We start from the raw sequence: 22,921 nt of genomic DNA on the forward strand, positions 1-22,921 counted from the left end.
TAGTAATGTTGTTCTGGTTCCTCTAGTAGATGAGACGAGTTGTTTCTACTCCAAAAAAGAGCCCCATATTCTTTCACAAAATACAGCTTTGCGTTCAATGTTATCTTCTCCATTGGAAATTGCTGAGACTTGGATCCAGGAAGAAATACCTGGTTGGTTTTCGAGTTGCAAGCAGAGTTTATATGTGCAGGAGGCAAGCATGAGAATAGCTTTTGTGGATACTGGTGTCCTTGTTTTTGGACGTCAATAACTGGAATGCTCAACTTGGCTGTGACGTAACTCGCAGGAACTTGGCAGTACAACATGTGTTCATATCGTCTCTGGCCAACGCCTGGGTGTTCTCCTCTGATCTCCATCGATGCCACAGCTGAGCAGTTGTGTCGGGGAGGAAGGCAAAAACGGAGAATTCCTCTCCTTATCACCTGTAATTTAATCCACCTGTCTGTGATTTGTTCTCTTCCCAGATCCGTCTCCTCACCAGAGGCAGAAGCCTCCGGCCACTGACCTCTGCTACTCCACTGAAATCAGCAGCCTGATGGACTTCAACTCTCCAGACGCCTCCCTGGACAAAGGTACGACCTGCAATTTTTGGCTGTGTGTGCCGCCAGTTTGACCTCCAGCCTTGCTTCAGGAGAGTGTTGAAGTGTTTCTTCATGGGACTGAAATCCTGCGATCTTAGATTGTTTACCTTAATGACGAATAAAGAGGGAAAATATCTGATGGAAAACATGATTGATCTCGACGGGAGGTCAGAAAGTTTGAGTGAAGGGAGGAGATTGCCCCCTGGAGGCCTGGAGGTCCCTTAACACAACGCTCTCTCTGGTCTGTTCTTATAATAAAATCTATTTATTCCTGTTTAAGTATCTTCACATTGGCCCTGAAATCTTCCCGCTGTTTAATTCTGATTGACAGAGCAACTCAAGAAACTCTTTCATGTGTCCTGCGAGTCAGAAACTCAGGGACTTGTGCCTGTGATCAAAGTCGTGAACGGCTCAGGTTCCGCAGTGATCCTATTCCTTTCCCTTTGAGTTGGATTGTATGAGTGTTTGTCGACTGGGATTAAACTGAATTCTGCTGAAAGAGTCGATTATTTCGTACCTGGCGACCTGAGGAGTCGAAGGTCAGCAGCACTGGAGCAGCCAGAAATGTCGCTGTAGATGGTGGCTCAAGCTGCAGGACGTCTGAACTAGATGTTGATACTGCAGTGAGAGCTTTGTTCACACCGCTCTTCTCAGTGTGGAACGCTTGTTTCCCGGGTGACACAAATGTGCCGAGTCAGGACAAACATGTGAACACCGCCCCCGCCCCCTGCAGCGTTCAAGGCCACCCAGTTTAATGTGAGGGACGGTCACCATCGCTACCTGTGTGAACCTGGAGTCCCTGCTGATGCCTCGCGTGTGATCCAGCTGAAATGAGACGGCAGGTCACCCGGGACAGGCGTTACGCAACACACAAGGACACTTTTTTACATATTCTGATGAAGTCCAGAGAGCAGGAAGTGGCAGGGGAGGTATCTGGTTGTTCGGCTGCTGACGCTGAAAAATCCCTCGCAGCGCTTGAAAGTGCTTCCGGCAGCAATATTCAGTGAAGCGGTGTGTCATGGCTGTCCTCATCTGGGGTTTTTGGAAGTATAGTGTACTTTAAGAGAAGTAGTTTTTGTTCAGTATCTCAGCTGTAAATGTAGTTACTGTCGCAGCAGTGATCCAAGTTGTAGCGACTGCACATGAGCGCTACTTTAGTTGACATTTACTGGCGAAAAGCAACTTTAAATCAAGAATTAAAGTTGTAGCTTATCTGGTCAGTTTGTCTTTAAAAATGTCACTATCAGTAATGTCGGCAACACTGGTCACAATGATGATGTAAAGTGGCCCTTAAGATCGGAACAAAAAGTGTGTGTGCAGTTTTTTTGGAGGGAAAGAAAAACATTTCCAGCAGTTGTTTGAGCAGCACTTGGTGAATGAAACTTGGGAAACTGTCCCACCGCTGACGTAGACTTGAATCCAAATATTAGCCATGAGAAGCGTTTGATGTCCCGTGTCAACTAGTGACACCAAACCAGCAAGAACTTTACTTTTAATTCAGAAATTCTTCTCATGACTGATGATTCCGAATGCTCATGGCTAGATGTCTTCAACATAAAACAAGAGGAAAGAGACTAAAAAACACACTTTTACAATAGAAAAGCTTAATGTTGCCAAAGGCAACATAACTGGTTGCTTAGCTACGCCCCAAACTTTTTTGAATATTACATCCTTAACAGTTTAATTTCCATCTAAAGTCATCCAAGTTGACATGTGTCCAGGCTTCCATGGCTTGTGAAACTTGGAAACCCACCTACTTGTGGGGACATTTTGGCTGGTTGCCATGAAATTTGAGGGTTAAAACTTCTCATTATTACTGAATTTATGTTTGGTTCAGAGTCCTAGTTAAGTTTAGTCATTTGTTTTGGATGGTTAAGTTAGGGGGGAGAGGCTGGAAAGCATGAAAGTCAATGAGAGGTGCCCACAAAACATGTAAACATGATGTGTGTTTGTGTGTGTACCTGCTTTATCCTTACGTGTGGGGACCAATTCTTGACAAAACACCTCCTTGAGAGGACTTTGGCTGGACCCCACAAAATCCAAATCTCAGTTTGTGGGTGAAGACATCAAAATAACTGGTCATGATAATTCAGTTTGGTTCAGAGTCCTGGTTAAGGTGAGCCATGTGTTTTGGATGGTTATGTTTAGAGTGAGAAGCTGGAAAAAGCATTATGTGTATGAGCGGCCCCCACAAGGATAGAGATACAAACGTGTGTGAGTCAGATTTACAGCGTCTGTGTACCAGTACTGTGTATCACAATGTAATGTAATGTGCAACTTTCCCTTGGACTGAGCTTAAACTCTTGTGTGATGGAGTTCGACCCCCTCCTTTTGGGAAACGTGCTTCTTTTCAGTCGACTAAAAATTGTGTTGTGCTATTAAATCATGAGATTGAAATTCCCAGATGAGATCAGACATTCTAAGTAGCATATTGGAGTCAGGCCACTAAACGTATGGAATAAATCAAAAACTCATTTCACAGCACATTGCACCCCCTAAAACCTAAATGCGCTTAAATCACTTCCACGTTATATTTGGTTCCCTTTCGATAGAACTGACTGTGGTTTTAGTGAAAAGCTGTTCCAAAATATTCACTTACCGCCTACACCTCATTAGCCTCTGGATTAGCACCTACAGTGTGAAGCTGTGAGCCCAGCCTCTATTCCTGGCTTCCACCTTGTGCTTGGTGTGGGGAAGGACGGCCAGAACCTTCTCCCTCACCTCGACAAAAGCCAGAGGGAATCCAGGGGGGCTTCGGTGGGGTCTTTGGAGCGGAATCCATTTCCCACGATCGTTCCTCAACTCACTGATTCTGGCTGTGGAGCGGACTTTGAAGCTTGAGCGATGTGTCTTTATTTAGGACGCAAAGCTGTGGGGAGAATATTAGAATTTCAAAGGGAATAAATCGATTTATATCTTAGACAGAGGGTGCTAGAGGGGAACTTGGAGGAGAGGCAATTTTATTTTTAAGATCACAGCAACATTATGATGCAGTAAACTGATTCATATTTGCATCCCTCAAATGTCCACTTGGTCACTTAAATCTGGAAATTTAGGAGTTTATCATTGGTTACATTAAGGGCTCCAACGGTGTAGACAGTCCTACTTTAATGTCAAAAAATAAAGTTTGTCGACATAATCTTCTGTGTGACTGAAGCCTCATAACTTTGTCTAAAAACTCGTCATTCATTCTGCACTTTATGCTTGAGTGGCACTGCTGCAGTCTGCGAGAGTAAGAGAGAGAGAGAGAGAGACCACTAGGCTGCTCACTCCCAACACACCACAAACACCTGTGCATTACGCTTTTCAATTGACAGAAAATGTCAAAAATCAACGGCTCGGTGTAAAAGTGTACATTAGGGAACACATATTACAGTCACGTCACGGTACAGTAGGTGAGCTATTTATAGTGGAGTAAATATTGAGCCTCAGTGATCTTAAAATAGACACGATAGTTGATCCACAACTGAGCAACAACCAACACAATGGCTTCATTATTCATGAGCTCACTTCACAGTACTTCTGAAGAGCTTCTCTTCAATGGTCGTGGCCTGCGACTAAAGGTTTTGGTCTCTCACAGATGTAAACAGATTTACATGAGAGACCTTTACGGCGAGAGTTATAAATAACCGCCAAGTCAAGAGGGTTTGCGATCTGTTTTGTGCACTTTATCAGTGAATAAATGTATAAATAGTGTGTGAAAACAGACAGCAGAGGGAACTGTCGATGCTTTGTAGGCTTCATCATATTTATAGTTCGCGATCTGCGGCGGGAAAACAGGAGTGCACATAAAGTTGATTCACAATGTGTGTTTCTCTCCTGTCTCTTCTTCGCATGAGCCATAAAGGTTGACATGGTCTTGGCAGAGCTGCTCAAGTGTTGTGTAAAGACAGCGAGAGACGAAGGCGAGCAGCGGCGCTCATTGATTTCCGTTCAGAGAGTTGCTCGGGCCTGCCAGGATGGCGAGATGTGCTGAATGGAAACACTCTCCGACGTTCTTTTCTCACACTGGAAATTTTGTTATTTACTCATTGTTATGGCTTAAGACACCAGAACAGGAAGCGTTAGAAGAGTCAAGAGTTGAAGATGCTGAGGCATGAGGGAGGGCAAGCTCAGAAAGGCAGTGTTGGACCAGAACTGGAGGAGGTGAAGAAGAGGAGAGGTTAAAGCGGAGCAGATGGAGAAGATCTGGAAGCTGTGTGGATGGACAAGTTCTTACCTCACTCCATAAATATAAAACACCAGAATCCCAATGTCAGACCTCATGTCAGACATGCTCCTCTGACAAGTGAGTCACCTGCTCTGATGATGGTGTCGCACCAATTCGACCCTCTTTTTGAGTTGGTCGCCCGCCTTTGTTCTGAAAGCGCCGCTGCCATCAGCCCTGCAGCGGTTTGATCAGCACAGTCCTTTAACCGCAGGCAAGAGCACAGCGTGATAAACTGCACCACTTCCTGAGAATCTCTTTTGCATTTCTAAACCCCGTGTAGGGAAGGCTTCAAGAAACATCGCGGCCTCTGTTTGCGTCCTTGTTACACGGTGTGAAATCACCGCGACTCTGGAGCAGTCACCAACGCGTTTCCTCTCTGCCTTTTCAACCATCAGAGGAAAAACACCTGCTGCGGTCCGCTCTTTCTTATTTCCACGTTTCAACTTCAATAAACGCGTTAATGAAAACCATGTTTCTTCCAATACTGCGCTGCTGTTTGGAGGAAAGGGGAGTGATTTTGAATTGTCTGAGGCTCCAGTGGGAGGCTGGAGATATTGTCGACACTTAGTCTCAATGAACGTAGGACTGTTTATAACTGTTGTAGGAGTTTACCTGTATCCATCTCTGCTCGCTTCAGTCTTAGTTGAAGGAGAATTCAAATGCTTCATAGGGTTTCAGCATCTTGACTGTGTCCCAGCTACTGTAGATGAGCTGGAAAAATCTCTGAATACGGAAAGAGTTCTGCTGTTTCCAGGTGGTGAGTCCAGCAGGACTCCTCCTCTCATGGAGGTCTGTTCAGGCTGTTCTAATCGATTCGTTTAAGACTATTTGGATTGAACAATCCGGCTGCAACATTGGCAGTTATTACACAAGCAGGTTGTGTTTGTTTGGATGCCACTGTCCTGGTTTGTGCAGGAGATTTCAGGGTTCATCTCTGGCCACCGGGACGCCGACTCCGTGCTGTAGGCTGAGAGTCTGGACTCATCTATTACAGCCCAAGCACCATGACTGTGGCTTTTTGGGCTGTAAAATGAAGTGTTCCCCGGTGGAAACTTTATAAAGCGCTCAGTGCAATAGCTGGGAAATATGTTTTCATTTATGATTATTATGATCGTGGGGAAATGTTTTTAATCATCAGTCATAAATTCCAACAACAGTTTTAGCACCAAAAAATCAGTGGAAATGTGTTTTGCCAAGAGGCTGAAGAAGAGAGTGGGAGAAAAAGAGGGTTGCCTGGACCCTTTTGGAGGGAGGTCATCCAGCAGAGACTGAAAGTAGAGCTGCTGTGTCGAGAGAGAGGAGATGGTGTGTCTTGGATCATGTCTTATTGTTGTTGTTGGGTTATGTCTGTTGTTTTGAATCGAATTTACATCAATGAACTGTGACTGAAAGACACGTTATGTCCCCACAAACATGAGACTTAGACAGAGCCGAAAACCCACTTACTCCATACTGAATACAACAGGAAAGTGAAGACCAACAATGTAGCGTGAGTTGAGTTTTTTACATCTTTTACAGCGATAAAGTTGCTTTCCCCGTGAGCCAGATCGATCACACTACCTACCGAGTCTACTGGTATCTAACAATGCGTAATAGATCATTGAAATGGTGACTATAATAGCGCAAAGCGCAGTAGATGGTCAAAGCGCAGTAGAGCATTTGTCCCATCCCTCACAATAATAAACTCAGTTATGGTTCCCATGATGCTTTGCACTCCAGTCGACCAATCACAGTGGTCGATCGCTTCAACATGGATCCGCCTCTCTCCGTCTCCCGAGAGATTGAGACATGGAAAAAGACACCAAATCCTTGTTTTATAGCTTAAACAGCTCTATCAGCTTGATCTACGGTGGCCTCAAAAGGACAAAACAACTAGGGATTCATGACAAAGAATAAATATTTTAGAAGTAAAAAAGTGTTGTTTTATTGAAAACATGTACTAAACCTGTGTTGCAGATGCCTTAAACCTATAATATAAATGACCATTTATTGGTTTTATAAGGAAGGAAATCAAAAACCAGACTAGGGGGGTGAGATGAGGTGAGTCTTTTATGGTTGATATGGGGAACAAGAAAGAGATGACACTCTTCTGAGGAGTGTTTCAGGATTCAGTAGGTGGGAATGGAGTCTTGGGTTGGATGTACTTTATAAATCTCAAGATGGAGTCCAAAATAACTGCTCAAAGTTCTGTTTACGTCGAGTGTAATAACAATAGGAATAGAGTTTGGGGGGATTTATCATCACAAAGTGCGTTGGAGCGATTTGTAGCAACAATTCCTCTCATTATGATCCAAACTAATCCGTGAGTCGGAGACGTTTCAAAGACATAATTAAACTAAACTATCAATAGCTGAAATGTAAATGCAGCAACCCCGGGAGCTGCGTTTATCTCTGCTTAAGTCCTCATTCCACAAATTGGAATGTAAAAATACACAAAGCATTCAAGCAGTGTGAGATGTGAAATGAAAAAGGAGGATTCAGACGGAGCCAGGAGGCGAACACACTCGAGAATACCAACTTGTGTTAATGACTTCACCAAGACTTTTTTATCTTTGAGGTTCATTGTCTAAATAAATGAACTCTGCCATGAATATTATTATGAAGTTAAACTTGTGCTTGGGTCTATTTGTCTGGCCAGACTTCGGACCTTCCTCCCTCACGGGTCATGTTTGAGGTGACGCAATAAACACACATCTGAAGGTCAGTCGACCCTCCACACGCCTAACTGTCATCCTTGTTTCTTCAATGGGTTGACATTGTTTTTATTCTAGTTCAGCCAGAGAGGCTGGTCCCCTTCTCTTCTGGAGTTGTTGCTCTGAAGGTTTTCGGTGTTGGGTGTCGGAGCTCCTCCGGCCAGGCAACAGCAGGCAGACCTGAGTGTGAGCTGGGTTACACACACACACACACACACACCGGCCTGCAACTCCACACCTTCAGTGGCTCCACCCTGATTGTGTGTTTAAATAATGTGGGAAAATAGATACACCCCCACCGAGCGCTCCTGTTTGAACAGGCGGGGAGGAGCCTGACGCACTTGATCACTGGACCTGTGGGTGTCGGACAGGTACACTGAGAGTGAGAGAGGCAGAGCGTCTGGATATACAGTTCCTGTTCCGAGGAAAGCGGGGGATCGAGTCGTCTTGGTTTGATTGCTTTTCATGTTGCTTTAAGAGCAGCTGGGAACAAGTGACAGATCCTGGAACCCCCCAGAGAGTCCTCCTGTGAGGAGGGCATGAAGTCAGCCGTGGAGCCGGGGAAGTCTGGTGAGTGACGGAGACAACGCCGGGAATTAACTTGATGTTGCTTCAGACAGCACGTGCCACGATCTGAGCGGGACTCAAACACACACCTGGTGGAGTCGTGGCGCGTTGGTAGACTTTGACCTGCCCTGACCTTGCACCGGTTGATATGACGTCCCCAAGAATCTGTCTCTTGAGCCCAAGTCTTTCTACATACTGGAGACAAGAGCTTATGACCGGACACAGAATCCCACTATGGTTAAAAACTTCTCAGCTTCTGGAAGCTTTAGTGTTTGTTCTGTGCTTTTATGGATGTGACTGCTTGACATAGTTTAAAATGAAAGTGTAAACCTCGAGTCAGCTACTTGAGGGTGTCGAGTTTGGGTCATAAACCACCAGCTTTTGAGCTTGACTTCGTCCTTAACCGAGTCGTTCAGAAGGCTCCTCGGTCTCTCTCTGTTCAGCGCTGTGTCCTCCCTGAGGTCACCTCCTTTCCTTTCCTTCCTTTAAGGTTTCATTTTAAAATGAACCATTAACTCAGCTCTGTTTGTTTGTACAAGAACCACTCCAAGGCTCCCGACAGCTGCTTTATATTTGCTCTGATTTTATTAGCCGTGGAATCATCTGTGGCTCAACAGATTTCTACCATCAATGTTGATCTTTTCTTTCCCCATTTCTCCACTTGTTTGTGGCAAATGTTGTGTGTTTTTCCTCACAAGTGTTGTATGTTCACTTTCAGTTTGCGAGTCAGCTGGTCGACTAGTGACGTTCATGAAAAGATTGAGTCCATTTGGAGTGAAGTTTATGTATCGACCAAGACTTTCATGACTCGAGGCAGGAGTTGTTTATTTAAAAACCTTTTTATTTCATGTATTAAAGTCCACGGTTACACCATGTGAGGAGGGTCAGTGGACAAGGTCATCAGATTACAACTGTAACTCTGATGTAACACCAAGGAAATTCTGGTTTTAAAGTCAAAATGCAGTTGAGTTTTAACCATATGAATGTTGTTGTCATTACCTGTAGTTTCACTTGACTATTTCTGAAGCAGTGTATATGAATATGAAGTTAATATTCCAGGTTGTGTGTGCAGGTTCAGTTCAGCTCTGCTTCGTGACGTAACTCCAGAATTTGGCAGTAGTGAGAGAGAAAATCCTGTCTTGTAGTGTATTGTTAAACAAACATGTGTTCTTAGTCAGATTAAGGGACGGCCATGTTGCCACTCTAAACACTGTGATCTGACTGTGTTTGTTTAGCTCACATTTGCATCTGTCAGTTGGGCCAGTTTCACACCATTTCAATGACTGAGAGTAGAAAAACCAGTCCGCTGGTTTTTCTCCGAATTGTCATTTCCATAGCGGTGGCTGACCTGCCCCTCAACACCGGGGCGCTGCAGATCTGGAGTCAGTTTATGCAGTAGATGATGCTAATCCTGCTCTCTTAATCTGGAGGTGTGGCTGTGACACCGTCGGTGTTGTTGAAGCCAAACAAACCCTCAGGCTACGGTTGGTCCCTGCCCGACTCACTCAGGTGTGCATCACCTTTCCGTCTCATGTTTCAGTGGCAGTATTTGTGATTACCGCCAAGCTAGTGGTGCTTCTACGCTAAAGTGAGTCACTCTGTCGCCACTACAGAGAGTGGTGGGACGTTAACAGACGATTAATTGTAACATTATTACAATTAATTAATTCAATAAAAACATAATTGAATTAATTTAATTTAATATTATTGCATATTTTTATATATTTTATTATGACAACTATTTTCAAGACATTAAAAGAGCTTTAGTTTAAAGGTGATATAAAAACGTGAACATGGCCACCATCGCAATTTATTGTGCTATTGGTGCAAAATAAATACAAATAAATAATAATAAAATAATAAATAATAACACAAATGTATGTATAGGTCCATCATATGATTCAGTGATACACCAAATTCATTCAAAGTGAATAAGAAAAGAAAGAGAGAAGACCAAAACCGATGACTGGCTAGACCAAATGCCCCCCCCCTCATTGGTCTCTGTCTCGACTCAGTCTCTGGTCAGTCATTCTGGAGACTATCAGTCGCAGCGCTATCCTCACTTGCCCTCCTCCTCATTGTCTCGTATGCCCAAAGTGTTGTATGGGTTGTATATCTCAGTGTCTGGAACACTTGGCGAGAAAAAGTTTGCCAGACATTTTGTCATGTACATGTAATAACCATCTCCTAAAAAGCACTCCCATCACTCATAAGTCCCATAATGTGCTGCAACAGTTCCCAGAACCAACGACTGCCTCGCCATCTTTACAACCTTCAGCTGGCTGCTCTGCTCTTATATCAAATGGCAACCTCATGGTCTCATTTTAACCATTGGTTTCAGTTGTTTTTTTTTATCCTCTTGTGTGTTGGAGGACTCACCGTCTCCAAGCCTCTGATATGGTGACATCTAAAGACACTTTTGCCGGAGGAGGAAAGAAGACTTCAGTGGTTTACACAACCTGCAGTGGTTGGACTTGTGAACTCTCCACGAGCCACATCTGCTGGCCTTTTCCCTGTAGTTTTGCATTGAAGTCAACCAAGATGTGGGCGCGTGTTTGACAACATAATTCCGAGCGCGGCTGAGCGTTTCTTTTCTCGTGCTGCAGGTGAAAGCGGCCGGCTGCTCCGTCAGGTCCCAGCGAAGATAATCATCGGCCTGTCAGAATTAAGTCAACAACACAGTAATAATCATGAGTCAGAGCCGGCGGTATTACCGGCGAGTCATTTCACGTATCAATGATTGATGAACACTCGGAGCATTCGCTCTTAATCTTGCCGTGTTTCAGGTAAAACAATTCATCATGCTGAACTTTATTCCCGACTGCGGCACTGTTCGTCCCGCTTCATTAAATATACATGGACGGATGTCAAACTTGGCCCCTGTAATTCATTTACTTTCATATTTGCCAGCCATGTCAGCGGAAAAAAAGCCTCGCCACTTCTCCAGAGATTGTTCCTGTAATTTCTGCTGTGTGTCGCGGTGACGCTCACGTCGGTCACCACCGGCGTCGACATGGCAACATGAGTTTATTTCAACAAAGTAGCCCCTGTGTGTTATATTAATGACATATCCATGGTGACGCCATGTTCGGCCGGCCTCGGCTATAAATAGCTGCACTGTTGGTCACGGCAGCAAAGGTCAGCGGCAGTGCAAACACCAGCCCAATAAGCGTTAGAGGACCCGAGACTTTAGGTTCAGGATCGCGGTGTGTTCTATGGTGATTCTAAAAAACAAACTTTTTATTGAGTTTAGAGCAGGATTCGGTTGTTTGGGGTTGAAATAACCAAATGCGGTCTGTGGGCTTCGTTGGGTCACTAGTCACACACATCTGGCCCTTGTGAGGTCATTTTCAATCTGGAAATTGTTGAAGTGTAGTGTTCCGATGTTTTAATCCCCTTCTTTCGATGTTGCTGCTGTAGTGCCCTTGGGCAAGATGCAGCTTGCCTTGTGTAAATCAGTGCGCTTGATCATTGCATGAAAAGACTGGTGGAGTTTTAGGGTTATTTTAACATTAACAGTGCTGCGTTCCAGGTATCTGGGAAGCGGGAAGTTGGTGCTGGGAATGACGTCACATCCGAGTTTAAATCCAGACATCGGAAACTTCTTGATGAATGTGTGCTCTACTTTTACACTTCTACTTCCTGTTTACGTTCAAGGAAGACATCTTGGATTGTGTAGTCGGGGTGTTGCCGATTCTCAGACTTGGAACTTCGGCATCATATAAACTGGTGGTGGGGGATTTCCAACTCTGAGCACAACTGGAACCCAGTTTCTGTCCAAACTTTAGCTGTTTTATCAAACGCCTTTGCCTTTATTTTCATGCTTGTAGCAGCTCTCCCACACCGAACACAGGTTAACTTCATGAACAAATCTTGGTCACCTGCCTTCATCTCTCTGGTTTCCTACTCCCTGGAAACCCTTCAGAGGTCTGTCTGGCGAAGTTCATCCCGCATGGTCCGCATCAGTTTCATAGAAACTCTGCTGCTAATCTCCATGACAGAAAAACGGCTCAACCTATCAGTTCATCTGCCGACTTCAAAGACCCCATTGTTTCGTGTGACTTGGCCAACCTGAAGAACTGTTCCACGTGTTTGTTTTCCCGGACTTTGTTTACGTGTTAGCGGGATTGAGCTGGAGATTACCGTGTTTGGTTCCTCCCCGGCTCCAGTGTGATCCAGGCATCACACCCGCCTTACTCCGAAGACCTGAAGCATGAAATAGGCTTGATGTCACGACGTGATGCTCAGGTTCATGTCGACAGAGCTCCACACGTTCATCGCTTATCTTGTCTCAGTACGATGGCGTCACTGCTGTAGATCAGTTGGAGACTCTCCTCCTTACACAAATTTTATTACAGCAATATAACACATTAAAATGGACTCTGGTTTTATCTTCCAACCTTGGAGCAATAATGACTTTATTCAAGTCCCCACACCATGAAGGCTCCTGGGCTCATCGATAAGCAGCAATTCAGATCTTTTCTCATCACAAAGACGCGATATTAGAGTCTTATCTCTGAGACGATAGAGAGCCCAGAAGCGACCTCCAGATTTCTGCTCCCCATTTTCTCGTTTACATCAGGCGTGACCCTGTCAACTCCACAGACGACTCGGGGAGATTGTTCTGCTCATGAGAATAGACTCGCTAATCCAGAGCAAAGCATCCGCCGACCCGGCAGACTCTGGAGGCCGCCTTCATCTGTCAGAGCTCAGCCAGCGACGCTGATGAATTTGCTATTAACTGTCTATGAAGATAAGTGTGTGCTTCCCAGGCGCGCGGTGACTTTTATTAATATCTGCTGCATGTCATCAGCCAATCGCAGCGCACGAACGACTGACGGATGCTCCGCATTAACAGCGGGAAAAAGCTTCTCACACTGATCCATTCATCTGTCACTCACCAGTTATTGATTCACTTTACACATCCTCGATGTTTCGCAGAATTTTTAATGGATTTTTGGACTTAAAATGTCCATCTGCTGATCTATAAAATTCATATCAGTGCGACTCCTAACAAAACCGAAATGTAAAGCTTTGAACTGCCGTAAAACTGTCAGTCCTTTTGTTATTCTCTGCCAGAGTTTCTTGCAGTTACGTCTCTAGAAAGTGCTTCAGGTGAGTTAAGACAAACAAAAACACGCGTTAATACAAGCAGCAAACATTTAAAACTGAATCAAACAAGGGCTTCAGTCAATAATCATTAATCCAGATCCACATCTCTAAAGACCCAAACTTTTGCTGACAGAAGGTCTTGCACTTTGTTATTGCTCACAACAGCTTTGTGTATTTAGTAAGAGTGAACAGAAATAAATGAAAAATATTTAGGGAATAAATCCAGTTGAGATTAACTGAAACCGAGGTAGAAAGTTCAGTTAGTCATGATTTCCATTGATACTTCTGCATCTGAAGAAGTGCTGGTCACAGTTTCAGCGTGCCAGATTGTAGAATTTGGTGGTGAGACTAGCACATGCTGACAGTGGGTGGATGTCCGTGTTCAATTCATGCAAGCGTCCCTTGAAATGTGTTTAACCAGGGTGGTTTTAAATGAAAGACATTCGCTAACCCTAGTTTATGGGTTTTCTAGTTCAATAATCCCGGGATTTGTCGGCTAGTTTTAGCTGATATAAACATATCTAAACAAGCTATGCTGAAGCGTTATCTTATGCATGGACACACTGGAAAGGGAGCGCCTCTCTCAATGTCACAACTGAGGTTTTAAGCCAGAGAATACACCCCTGCACCTACAGTACTGCTGGGATTCCTTCTATGGTCCTTCAGCCCTCGCGGTGAGGCGGTTCAAAATACCTTGAGTTAGCATGGTCTCTATAATTCATTGTCACTGTTGCTCTCCTCCAGATACTTGCTCCCAAATGCTTATGAAACGATGTAAATTTGTAACCGCCGCTGCAAGTTTGCATGCAGATTAGCAGCAGAGAGTCTGCGCTGGTCCCCAGCGGGGCACAGGTATAGATTCCCCGGCAGAGGAAAGGTCAGATAATGGCCGCCATTTGTAAACATGCTAGCAAAGGGCAGACGCCGCCGATGCCCTGCTGTGCATCCTGAGGACCCGGCGGAGTGGATCCTGGCGTGTCACTTTAGAAGGCAGTGTTTCTGCAGCACTGGTGGAAGTGGGATCCCAAGAAGCTCTGTGGCCTGTAGCGTTCTGTTGAGCAGCTTTCGTATCGATCCACGAGCGGCGACTTGATTGAAAACACTTTGCTCCGCGGCGATGAGAGTTCAGACAGTGGAGCGAGTCGCGAGCAGTTTGGAGTGTGTTGTAGATAAGCAGCTCAAGTTCAAACTCCAGCCGTGTTGGATTACATTTCTCAATGCTTGTCTTTTTTATTACGAGCCGCCGGGGAACTCCAGGAGGCGTAGACAGGATGCTGCTCTCAGCCTTGTTCTTCTGGAAGCCGCCTTCCATGTTAGATCGGAATGAATGATAAAAAAAAGCAAGGTGATTTGAAATACAAAAATGGAGGGCACACAACTGTATCACAAGATTACTTTCTAATCTTTTTTCACATTGTATATTTTTTCCTCGCTGGGAAATTTTTATTTATATAATGTTGTTTTAAAGGAGATTTAAAAACTGGACAAGCAACCAAGATCACCTTTCCTCCCTGACCACCAGAGGTCGCTGTGTTCTGCACCTGACCGATGACAGGGAAGCCTGGAAAATGTGTCAGTTCAAAATACACATACTAAACCTGAGAGTACATTCATCCAACCAGTCTATCTAGGAAACCAGTTTTGACACGGCATGATGTCACTTCCTGCAGCTCGCTCTCTGAGATTTTTTGCACATTACTGTGTTTATTTTATTTACTGTCAAAGAGTCAGTGATTTATGGGTTTTTTTGTTAAGTGGAGAATGTTCTTTGCTATGTACTGTTACTTTGTTGTGTTCAAATCATTATGGTTATCCTTGGTACGCTTCAAAAACATTTTGAAAACATTTTTTTCTCTTTAAAGAATCGTGAATAATTGAGAGGAAAATTGTGACTTTTATTTTATTATTATTATTTATTTTTATTTACTCCCCAATATTACATCCCCGCATTTGTTTTTATATATAATTGAATGGCTTCTTTGTAGTATTTGAAAAATTGTTGACTGCAGTGAGATCATACAGACAAAAGAGGGCAGTAGATATCGCTTTTTTTTCTAAAAATTCAAAATATGGTGTAGTGTTTTTGTGTGAAAGTACAGTTCTTGGATATTTGGTCTCATGGTCATAACTGTGTAGACTTGAAGTGTTTGCGTGTGAAGTGAAAATGTTCTCAAAAGATCCCTGGTGGAAAAAACCCTAAAATTCCTCCAAGACAAATCACTCAAATGAAGGACTATCTTTTATCTGAGCATGACAGAGAATTGATGTTTACAACAACACCCAGCATCGCTTCTCTTAATGGACACTAACAGAGCAGTGAAAACACAATGTGATAATGGCGTGAAAGCAAAAGGGCTTCTTCTTTACTTCTCTGTCAGAAACAGCGGCAGGAGGACGGCTATCATGCCGGCGCCGTTTTGTCATTCCTCTAATGTCCTGGATGCGGAACGCGGCCTGACTGTAGAAATCAGCCGGAACAATGGGCTTGCTAATTGATTCTGTCTGCGGTCCCGGACAAAAAGTGAATCTAATCCCACATTTCCCTGCTCTTGTGTCTGACAAACTAATCCATCCCCAAACCCAGGCCTTCAATTTCTCCACCTCCGACGTCGCCACGGCTGAGTCTGCTTCGTGGCCGCGGGACCTCCGTTCTTCTGTCACACGGAGCGATAAAGAACACACAGTTACAAGACATTGTTGACAAACTTGGTCATGGATTTTGTTGTCTGATAGATGCATCTGTGTGGTGCAGAGGTGAGGAGCTTAGGAGCTACGTTTGGAGGCTGGCTAGTAAGCTAGGCGTTCCTGAAAGACAAGCCATTCTTTCCTCCCCTCGATGATTGAATGCCTGCGAATCGGAGGCGTCAGGTGAAGCATAGCAGCGCTAATGCCGATGCACACTTGGGGACAGTTTTAGTGGTGAGGGCTGGAGGTTTTATTTACAGTTTCACTGAGTCAAAGCGACTCCCGGCAAGGACTCTAAACAAACCTTGGCAGAGATGGATGTGTGCTGTTGGTTCATATGCTGGTTCCAGGGAATCAGGCGGCGTTAGCATCCACCTCGTTCCTCTCTCATATAGCTCTGTCGGACTCTTGTGTTCGATCCGAGTCACACACCACGGAACGTTTGTGAAGTCACTTTCCTGCAGAAAGTTCTCAGCACCCGCTCTGAAGTTTGGATTGAGATCCTATCTCCTTGGTCCTGGCTCTCCTCCCAGATGGGCTTCTGAAGGAAGCACAAGCTTGAACCACAGAAACTGGGGCCAGAGATTTAATCTGCACATAAGATGAGATGCCTCTCATCCTGCCCATCATCTCTTTCTTCCTCGCTTTGACATCACAATTGTTCCACCCTGCCTGCACTCTCCTCCTCGCCTCCCTCCATCTCTTATTCTCACTTAGATTTCAACTCCTCATTCAATCATGAGCTGAAAAGTCGACATTAAGAACAGTTATTTTTCTTTGAAACTGAATGGAATTGAACATTTCTTTTTTGTGAGCCCTGTCACACGTGCTGAGCTCGATCCACATTCAGCTGTTGATCAACACGCCTCCGTGAATTTTCAGTCGCCTCTGTGGACATGAGGATAACAGCTGCCGCTGAAGAGTGAACAGCAACAAGCATGGAGCTGGCTGATGCTCAGGTTGTCATAGCAACAGGCTTCCATCCCACACAGGATTGACTGGTTAATATAAACATGACTGAATGTATTGGACAGAGCTGACGACAGCTTTCTTTGCTACATTAGACACGTTTGGAGTCCATCATGGGGGCAGCAGCCAAAGCAAAGAAATCCATTACCCTCCTCAGTGAAATGTGTCCTGGGTCTCTGAGGAGATGTGTGAGCCACCTCTGAGACTGAGACTCTCGAGCTTCTCACTCAAAGCTCAGGAAAGTTCTGGCACCCTTCAATGAACACTTTTTTCTATGTGAGATCTGGCTCCTTCCATCTCTACCTCAAGCAGGGTTCACACCAGGGCCCAAAATCTATTTTGATATTTTCTTTTAAATCTTGAGGGCCTCATGTGTTTGCCCTTTGCCTGAAACACTATACTGAACCCAACATTTTCTCCCTTTTGATCAAATGTCCTTCTTTCCACATGAACTGTTCATCTTTTGGAAGTTTCAGAATATTTTCTGACATTGATATTCTCTATTCCTTCGCGCTCTATACCAACATACATGTGCATTAACTCTACTTTTGAGCCAACCATATCGCAGGCTCCTTAAATGTTGCGGCCGGCCAGACTTGGCCCTCGGACCATGAGTTTGACACGCGATCTAATGCTGGCAACAGTGATCTTTGGATTCCCGCTGTGACGTAAGTGCGATCACAAGTGTCAGTGTACTCGACCTTACTCCGGGTGACTCAGTTATTCCTTATCTTATCTGCCGAGCGTGAAGCTACTGTGTTGCAGGCCATCTGGCCGATGCTGCTGAACACAGTCTATCTTATTCACTATGTAGCTGCGCAGAGATGATCGCCAGGATGCTGTTTGCCGTCTCAGTCGGCTTTGTTGCTGCATATGTCTGTGTGTAACTGCTTCCCCCAGTGATCAAAAGACAGCGTCCACCCACACGTTTTGGTTCTGAGACAGTGATTTGGGAGGTCATTTTGTGGGCAGACGGATTGTACTTGTAACGTCTTCCCAGCTGCGGTTTGAAATCATTTTCATTTTTCCCTCTGAAATCCAAATAATAAAACAGTAATGAATAGTTTAGGTTTTTAAGCCTGCCACTTCTGAGAAGCTGGCAGGTTGTTTGTTTTGTTGTTGACTCCCTCAGTTTCTAAAAGAGCCTTAAACACTCAGTTTATTCACAATGTGCTGCCTGGAACACTGTTCATTTTCAGAGAATCAAACGTGAAAGTCAGTTTTATCGCACAATAATTATCTAGCAAATCTGGCTTTGTCATTATAAACCTGATATTTGAGTCGTGTATCATTTCTGGAGCTGCTTTTGTTTGAGAATGATAATGCCCTGGTAATTACGCTTCCATCATCAGCTGCATCAAGTGCCTCCTCTTGACCCCACTCCCGACTAATGCCCCTCTTTACATTTCATTTTCCATATTTAACAGTACTCATCCTCGCGCCAGCAGACATAAAATAGAGAGCTTTAATAGCCAGCAATTGTTTTTACTCTTGGTGGACTCAAAAAAACTCTTTATTTAAATGATCAGATCAGAATAAAAGTTGTTTTTGATGGTTTTACTGTGGGAAGCATTTTGTCTTGTCTGTGGTTGTTTGGAGTGAGGGAGGCGAAGAAGAGAGTGCTGACATGTTGGGACGGAAGGAGACGACTGTGATGCAGAGCAGTGGCAAGGGACGCGTTTTAGGAGGGTTTCTTTTTAAACTTTTTACATCTTTTTTATTTATTTTGTTGGTGGAGGGCGAAGGATGCAGCCACCACCACCCGCCACAGTTTTTTTTTAAAATGAAGGAGGGACAGTGGTGGACCAACAATGTTGGAGATGAAGGAGCAGGATGATCATGGTTGTTGCTGGTGGAGGCCTTGCGTACAATTCTGTCTGACTAGTACCAGTGCATTAGTGGTGCACATACACAAAAATACTGTATATATAGTACAGCTCAAGTGAGTCTGTATCAGCGCTAACTCTTTTCCGTGTCCTGAGATTCTTCATTTCAACCTGCGACGTCCCGCTTTTTATTTGTCGACAGCGTTTCCCCTGCTGTTCTCCGCCACCTCATTCATCTCTAATTGATTTTATGTTCCTCGGCAGTGGCGCGCTGATCGGAGCGTATGTGCGGTGATTTATGCCGGCCGCTTGATAGTGTGGCGCCGTGAGACCAGGCTGAGCGCTTTCCTCTTCTGCCCTGCGGATGTATGAAATTGGGCAGAATGACACTCCGCTCATCTGTGTGTAAATGACTCTCCTTACTCACCTTGTCAGGTGCATTCATAACACGCACGCCTGTTTGTGGAGTTTCACTTCAGAGGCAGGAAATTCTGGGTTCTGATCCACCGCGCCACGAACTGTAGCGTCTGCCATCTTTGAAATGGCATTATTCCTCCAGTACTGATTCGCCCAAAAGCAGTTGAGATCAAATGGAACCTCCATCATGTTTGAGTCACCTTCTGGGAATTCTTTTGCTTCTGCTGCAGTCCTGCTGCGCGAGGAGGTGGCCCAGCTCCAGGAGGAGGTCAGCCTGCTGCGGCAGATGAAGGACATGTTGAGTAAAGACCTGGAGGAGACTCAGGGAAGCTGCTCGGCCGACGTGCTCTCCGCCACCGAGCTGCGGGTCCAGCTGGCCCAGAAGGAGCAGGATCTAGTCCGGGCAAAAGAGGCCTTGCAAGGTAGGTGAATTTGTTTTTCCCCTGTGGGCCCTCGGCACACACACAGACATGACATGCTGTCAACTGACACAAGGCAAAGAACCTTAAATCCAACTTCAGTTTTGTTGCTGAAACATAAAATAGGGGAAACATTATATGTCTGAATTTTTTTATTATTATTATTAAAAATTAATATATATTTTTGGCAAGTTCAAGTGCAAATATACAGTTGATTCAATTCAATTTGATTCTATGGGATGTCCTCTATTTTATTTTATTTTATTGACAGCACTTTATTCCAAAGCACTTTCCTAGTTGGCTTTGCTTATGTATATTCACGTAGATATTTATATTGATAAACTTCTTTTAGTTTATTAAGAATTTGTTTTATTTGTTAATTATTTTGATGTATCTTCAAAACAGGAAAAAAAAGACATGACAACTTACACTTTATTTAAATATTCTGAATATAAATCATAAATACTGGAATATCTTTGTCACAGAAATATGGGGAAAACTTTGACACTTTGTTGCAGGATTTTCTGCGACTTCCTTATGAATTTCCTTATGGTGAACTCAAAACAAAAGAGGAGTCTGGTTAGTAGTGAGTAAACCCATCCTCTGATGCCTGGCTGCTCTTTTCCTGAGGCGGTCCTCCTCCGGGCCCCTCTCTCTCCAGGCCCCTCCTTCCTTCCATCCGAGCAGGTTCAACACAACCGTACGAGTTTTCTCCAGAGTCAGAGCTCCTTGTTCAATACCATGACTTCCTCAAATAGAACTTCAATAAAAGCCCCAGCAGAGCCGCTTTAATCTGAAGCTAATGAAAGCTATACAAAGGGTTCTTGAGTCGACTTATAAGAAGCCCAAATGTTAATCATGGCGGATATGAAGCACAATTATGACAGGATCTATAGGAAGAGCTGCAGGAAATGAGCTGCTGTCTCTCACACAGGCTGCTGACGCTTGTTTGTCCTGCGCAGACAGACGCGTTTTGAGAGATTTGTGAATTATTGATGTTTTTGTTTCTATCTAACAGTCCCTGCGTAGATTTGTGCCTCAGTTCTTGTCACACTCCATCCTCCTGCTCGCGACACTTTGGACAAGTGAGAGTGTTTCAGCTCAATTTTGCTTCGGATTGAGTTGTTTCCACCAGACTCTCCCTCTTCCAGCTGTTTTTTCTTCTTCCACTGTAAAAGAAGTCTCTTCTTTGCTCCGGCCACAGCTTCTTCCATGACAGGGACACTTTCTGTCCTTGACTTCAAGGCACTTCTCTGCGTCCCGCCAGCCTCTCCTGTCGCTTCTTCCTCAACAAACTTTGCCGCTTGAATTTAAAAACGCTGTCATTGTGGTTCATGCGTTTCATTTCACTCTGATTCATTTCCTTGGCACTGACGGCCGCTCCATCATCGCTGCGAATTGGCTGATGCGGCCGACTTTGCACATCCATCACTCGCCGCTGAATTCTCTGAAAGCTGCAACACATCTAGACTTTTTTTTTCTGAAGCCAAGTAATCCAAGGAAATTCACTTAGTCTCTCTACGGAAGAAAACACAGCCTGGAAAAGTGGTGTTCCTGACTGTGGATCTATGGTCATAATGAAGACACTTAGCAGTGGTGACATGTTTTCATAGGAGAAAGAGAAACCAGGCATGTGCTCTCCTCCTGGCTCCTTCTGCTGTCAGTCCACTGTCAAGATGGTGAAAAAGTGGCAGTGACTGCTGGAGGATATCTACATTACCTTCCTGAGTGAAGTGTCATGACTCATTTGCGTTCGAGAAACACCTCCACACTTGAAGGTTCCTTCATATCTTGCTTTGAAATGAAGCCTCATCTTCTGCCATGGCTCTGATATTAAAGTCTGTGGCTTGAAACAAGTCCCTATTGGGGCTCACAAAATGTCAGCCTTCCTCTGTGGTTTGGTGTCAGACTTTAAACAGGTCATTTTCATGAGAACTGAGGAGGCCTCATGGTCCCCCCAGAGGAGCTGGAGGAGGTGTGTGGGGACAGGGAAGTTCGGGCATCGCTGCCTCCTCGACCTGGTCCCAGATAAGCGAGAGAAGACGCTTGTTGTTCGGGTGTGAAGGGGACTTTCGGCAGAAAAAAAACCTCCTACCGTATCCTTCATGGCCTCCTGCAAACATGCAATAAAACAACGCAATTTCCCGACGTCTCATTCTTTGAGTCTTTGGGCCCTGAAGGCATCAGGAGAGTCGCTCCAAGCCTGCCAAAGATTACTTTACAATCTCGAATTAATTCCATAAACTATCAAATCCCTCTGAGGATAATGTTGCTGAGTTTTGTCAACATTTACTTCCCTCTGCCGCCATCATTTGTTTACCTCCGCAGCCGGACTGGGAGGAATTAAATGTGAACACCGGGTTCCCTGAGTTGAAGCTCTCCTGTACCGAATCAACAAAGAGGAAACAAAAGCTTTTAGTGCGCTGCAGATGCTCTCATTAAACCACTTACGCTGCATTCAGAAGAGCTTTTGTGTGTCGGAATAAAAAGCACTTTGGGAGATTTTAGAGTGTCGGACGGTGCTGGCAGGTGTCGCTCCCTGTTCCCGGACGGAAACAGCTGAGCAGTGGCGCTGGATTCTCGTGAGTTTGCACTGAAGTTCTCGCCGTCTCCACTGCTATTTATTTTCATTTTGGGGCGGGTCCATCAAAGATATGAGGGGAAATATAGAATATTATGGGGTGCGTTGAACTAGTGCTACTTCCCTGACTTCTTGTGTTCCACCATGACCTTCAACAGTGGCATCACTAGCTTCACACAGCAGATAAACTGTGACATTTAAGCAGCTTCTGCTCGGTGTGCGGACCCGACAGGAAACCTGTCACACATCAGATGAGAGGTTTTTCATCCCCATTCATCTCTGATGTCATGGAGAATCGCAAGGGTTAAACCTACCGAGGTGAGGGTTGCCAAGCAGGTGCCGGATGTGAGGACAGACATTCTCTGGCTCCTCTCAAAGGCGTCTTTGACTTGACTCCCCGAGGCAGGTGCTAGAAGGTTTCTCTCTCTTTCAGCCAATGAGGGGTGTTTGTTGTTTTCTGGTTGGCAGAGGGAAAAACCCTCTGGCTCCGTCCATTTCCCCTCTGAGGAACAGGTGAGAGAGAGCGATAGGGTGGGAGAAGTTGCTGCGCATTTGCTCCACTGTCAATGGAGGGCGGCGCTTCATTCATCCTGGGTTGGGGACCTGTACAGGGTTTTCCCCTCAATGGTCATAGTTAAACTGTCTGATCAACTTCTTTGCTTGCACAAGGGAGAGCGTCTTCACTGTTGCTCGATAAACACTATACCATTTGTCACCGTGTGGGAGGAGAATCAGAGGCAGAATGTGACGAAAAGAAGGAAAAAAAACAGCTCTCGCCTGAAACAAGCCCAGAAGCAGCTGCAGTTCACCTCTGCACAGCGTGAAGTCGCATCATCAGAGCTGCCTGTGCAGCTGGCACCA

At 44.8% G+C, this 22,921-nt stretch overlaps 1 protein-coding gene across 6 annotated transcripts in view; it reads left to right on the forward strand.

Annotated features, from left to right (window-relative positions):
* Positions 1 to 22,921, forward strand: part of kazna (kazrin, periplakin interacting protein a) — a 102,567-nt gene that overhangs the window by 70,913 nt on the left and 8,733 nt on the right. For 5 of the 6 annotated variants that reach the window (XM_053850590.1, XM_053850592.1, XM_053850595.1 and 2 more), the window contains 2 exons: positions 465 to 572; positions 19,291 to 19,482. In XM_053850590.1, the coding sequence (XP_053706565.1) occupies positions 465 to 572; positions 19,291 to 19,482 (300 nt within the window). Of the gene's footprint in view, positions 1 to 464; positions 573 to 5,810; positions 8,055 to 19,290; positions 19,483 to 22,921 lie in introns of those variants that run through there. The other variant, XM_053850594.1, reaches the window with a different exon arrangement.

Source organism: Synchiropus splendidus, chromosome 18, assembly GCF_027744825.2.
Source record: "Synchiropus splendidus isolate RoL2022-P1 chromosome 18, RoL_Sspl_1.0, whole genome shotgun sequence".
NCBI lineage: Eukaryota > Metazoa > Chordata > Actinopteri > Syngnathiformes > Callionymidae > Synchiropus > Synchiropus splendidus.